This window comes from Galeopterus variegatus, unplaced genomic scaffold, assembly GCF_000696425.1.
Source record: "Galeopterus variegatus unplaced genomic scaffold, G_variegatus-3.0.2 Scaffold944, whole genome shotgun sequence".
Classification (NCBI taxonomy): Eukaryota; Metazoa; Chordata; class Mammalia; order Dermoptera; family Cynocephalidae; genus Galeopterus; species Galeopterus variegatus.
In genome coordinates this window covers 7965-10986 of record NW_007727055.1, presented here as the reverse complement: position 1 = coordinate 10986, position 3022 = coordinate 7965, and the positions used below count along the sequence as shown (strand labels likewise).

General features: G+C 39.2%; 1 protein-coding gene across 2 annotated transcripts in view; it reads right to left on the bottom strand.

The window, feature by feature from the left end:
• Positions 1 to 3022, bottom strand: part of ARMC1 (armadillo repeat containing 1) — a 32216-nt gene that overhangs the window by 26106 nt on the left and 3088 nt on the right. For both annotated transcript variants that reach the window (XM_008573629.1, XM_008573630.1), the window contains exon 2: positions 326 to 417. In XM_008573629.1, coding sequence (XP_008571851.1) covers positions 326 to 417 — 92 coding nt within the window. The remainder of the gene's footprint in view (positions 1 to 325; positions 418 to 3022) is intronic.

Sequence of the window (3022 nt, the reverse complement as noted above, 5' to 3'; positions counted from 1 at the left end):
GTTGCCGGACATGGAAAAAGACCAAAAAAAAAAAAAAAAAAATTTCACGCGGGGGCTTGCTGGCTAGCTCAGTTGGTTTTTGTATGGTGTTAGAACACCAGCGTCAAGGGTTCAGATACCTGTACAGGCCAGCCACTTAAATAAGAAAATTTTTTTCAGTAAAATTATACAAGGGTACTTCAAAAAGTTCATGGAAAAACAGAATTAGGAGATAATATGAATCTTCCCACGAATTTTTTGAGGTACCCTCATATATTAACCATCAGTATACACTTAACAAGATCCTTTTTCTACTGCATTAGGAGACACCCTCTGTTGTACTTACTTCTGTATAACATTTTGCAAGCTCAACATCATCCCCAGTTCTCCTTTCATCTTTTCTCTGTTCACACGGCATTCTGCCAAGTATCGAAGAGCCTATAGCAGAAACAGTTAATTCACAGGTTAATTCACAGGTCCAGACTATTCAAAATTAAAACCACTACTAACCTACCAGAGGAAGACAAAGAGAAAAATAGGTTTTGTTTTTAGAATCAATTGGTTTTGAAGTGTTTTAGAAACACTCCTTTAAATGTGATAATCAGAGCAATCCTCTGGGGGAGAAATGATCCTTTGAGCTGTGGTAGCTAAATCTGCTCTTTGAAATGAAGGTTCCTAACTTAACTGAAGGTCAAAATGAGGTTGTTTCAGTTTTATTTTCACTACTGCACCTTGCCAAGGACTCAAGGAACTATATTTCATTTATTAATTTCAGGGAGTAGTCCCTCTAGCCCTCATTTCCCTAGATGCTTTTTATGCATTAATTAAAATAAATTGCTGAGGGAGATAAAACATCCAACCACTTTTATAAAATGAACTGATTCTGCTTTTACTACAATTTATCTTTTTTTAAAACTGAAAAACAAAAGATGAACTAGTGTTCGCATATTTTTTGTGAGTTAAACTAACTTTTCTTGAGTGTTTTTCTCTTAATATTTAAAATGCATTTTTGCAGGTATTTCCATCACATGTTGCTTCTTTAGGGATCTCATTTAGCTGTTTCTCCTTTACACCTAAATATTGTCATCACCTACAGACCTCCTAATCACTCATTCACTGAAGAGTTTGGTAGCTGATTTTTCAGGTAATACCTCTGTGGACTCATACCACCTAAAACTCTGCCATCACAGTCTACTAATATTCCACTGGTCATTTTCCTTTCATTTCCAAAGTGCCTGGTCATTATCAAAAATGTGCCATCTATGAAATCACATATTCAGCAACCTCTAACTACTACCTCCTATCCTTCCTGCAACTACTCTTACTATGACTTCCACTTCAGCCCATAAAAGATTGACTGCTACGGGAACTGCCCTCCCTCCATAAAAAACATACAGGATAACATATATTAAATACCTGTTTTCAGATACAGGATGTAGCATAGGATTATAATCCCGGAGAGAAAAGAAATGATGACATGGGCCTTACAGCTGCCCCACTTTACCAGTTTGAAGGCAGTTTCCAGACTGTAGCACATGGAGAGGAAACCCAAATGGAGCCCAGTGGTCTTGTCAAGTTTAGGAGGCAGAGATCACAGTTGCAGAAGTTGGGGCAGCTAGAATTTGCAGAGCAGAATAACAGGAGGGTTCTGCACAGCTAGAGAGTTGCAAAGATCTACAGAGTAGTGCCCAGAAATACTCAGTTGAATAATGATCTACACATGCCTGAATTAAAGATCACAGGGATAAGGAATAAAATCACCAAAAAGTAGGGAAAACAATTTCTGGAGCTCATAATGGGCTGGGAATACTTTGGGATTCCACCAGCCAGAGGTGCAGAAACCTCACCATAAATGAGGCATCAGGGAGAATCCTCAAAAGAGCATAACTTTAGTAGCGGAGATATCAGTCTCACCTTGCCTCACCTCTTTGCTTCCTGGAAGGTAAACCTTTGGGGGCAGGCCCAGTGCCATTGGCATGGCTGTGCACAGCTCAGGTGCTCCTGGCCCCTCTACTTTTTAACAGTCTGAAATTGCTTTTCTGCCACTAAATAAAAGAGTACTTCAAGGAGCCACAGAGAGCCCCCACTGCCCAGCAGAAGGTAGAAGCACTCTAGAAACATCATGTCTGCATGGGTGGTCCATCACAGCCACTGTCACCACAATAGCGTCCATAGCCACCACGCAGATGGGCTGCCACCCACTCAACTGCACTGACAGAAGAAGAGTCACCAGCGGAGACCAGAAAGAGGAAATGCCTCTCCTCAAAGCCCACTCCAGAGTAATAGAAGAAGCAACTACTCTACCAATAACCAGACATCAGTGTAGAGATACTAGAAATACAAAAAACTAAGAAAATAAGACACCACCAAAGGAATATAGTAATTCTCAAGACCAGACCCCATAGAGCAGGAAACCCTTGAAGTGACTTAAAAGGAATTCTGAGCAGCCCTTGTCTTCTAAATTTACACATGCTCAAATAAAGTCTATTTTTTAAAAAATTCCTTCAGCCCCAAGTCCCTATCTTGAGACCAACACCCTCTCCCTCTTCTCAGCCTTACTGCATTTCTTATTGAAATAGGACCCAAACTAGGGGCCATGCAATAAAAAAATTCCTTCAGCCCCAAGTCCCTATCTTGAGACCAACACCCTCCCCCTCTTCTCAGCCTTACTGCATTTCTTATTGAAATAGGACCCAAACTAGGGGCCATGCAATTTTTCCTAATTTGTTACTACTGTTCACTCTCATATCAATGTCTGTTTTGCCTGTTAAGCCTCATTCTGTGAAGGCAAAGTAGAAAATTCATATCATATAGTTTGATTTTCTAAAAGGAAAAGCATATATATTTTTTACACAACCTTGTGAAATTAAATGGGGAATTTATCATGTGTTCTCAAATAAAGGACAATAAGTAAAATTTTGATTACATTAATTTTCTTTTAAACATTTTTAATGATAATTTTAGAACACACAAAAGTAGAAAAAATGTGCAGTGACCCCAATGTACCCATACTCAGTTTCAACAATTATCAACCACTTGGCAA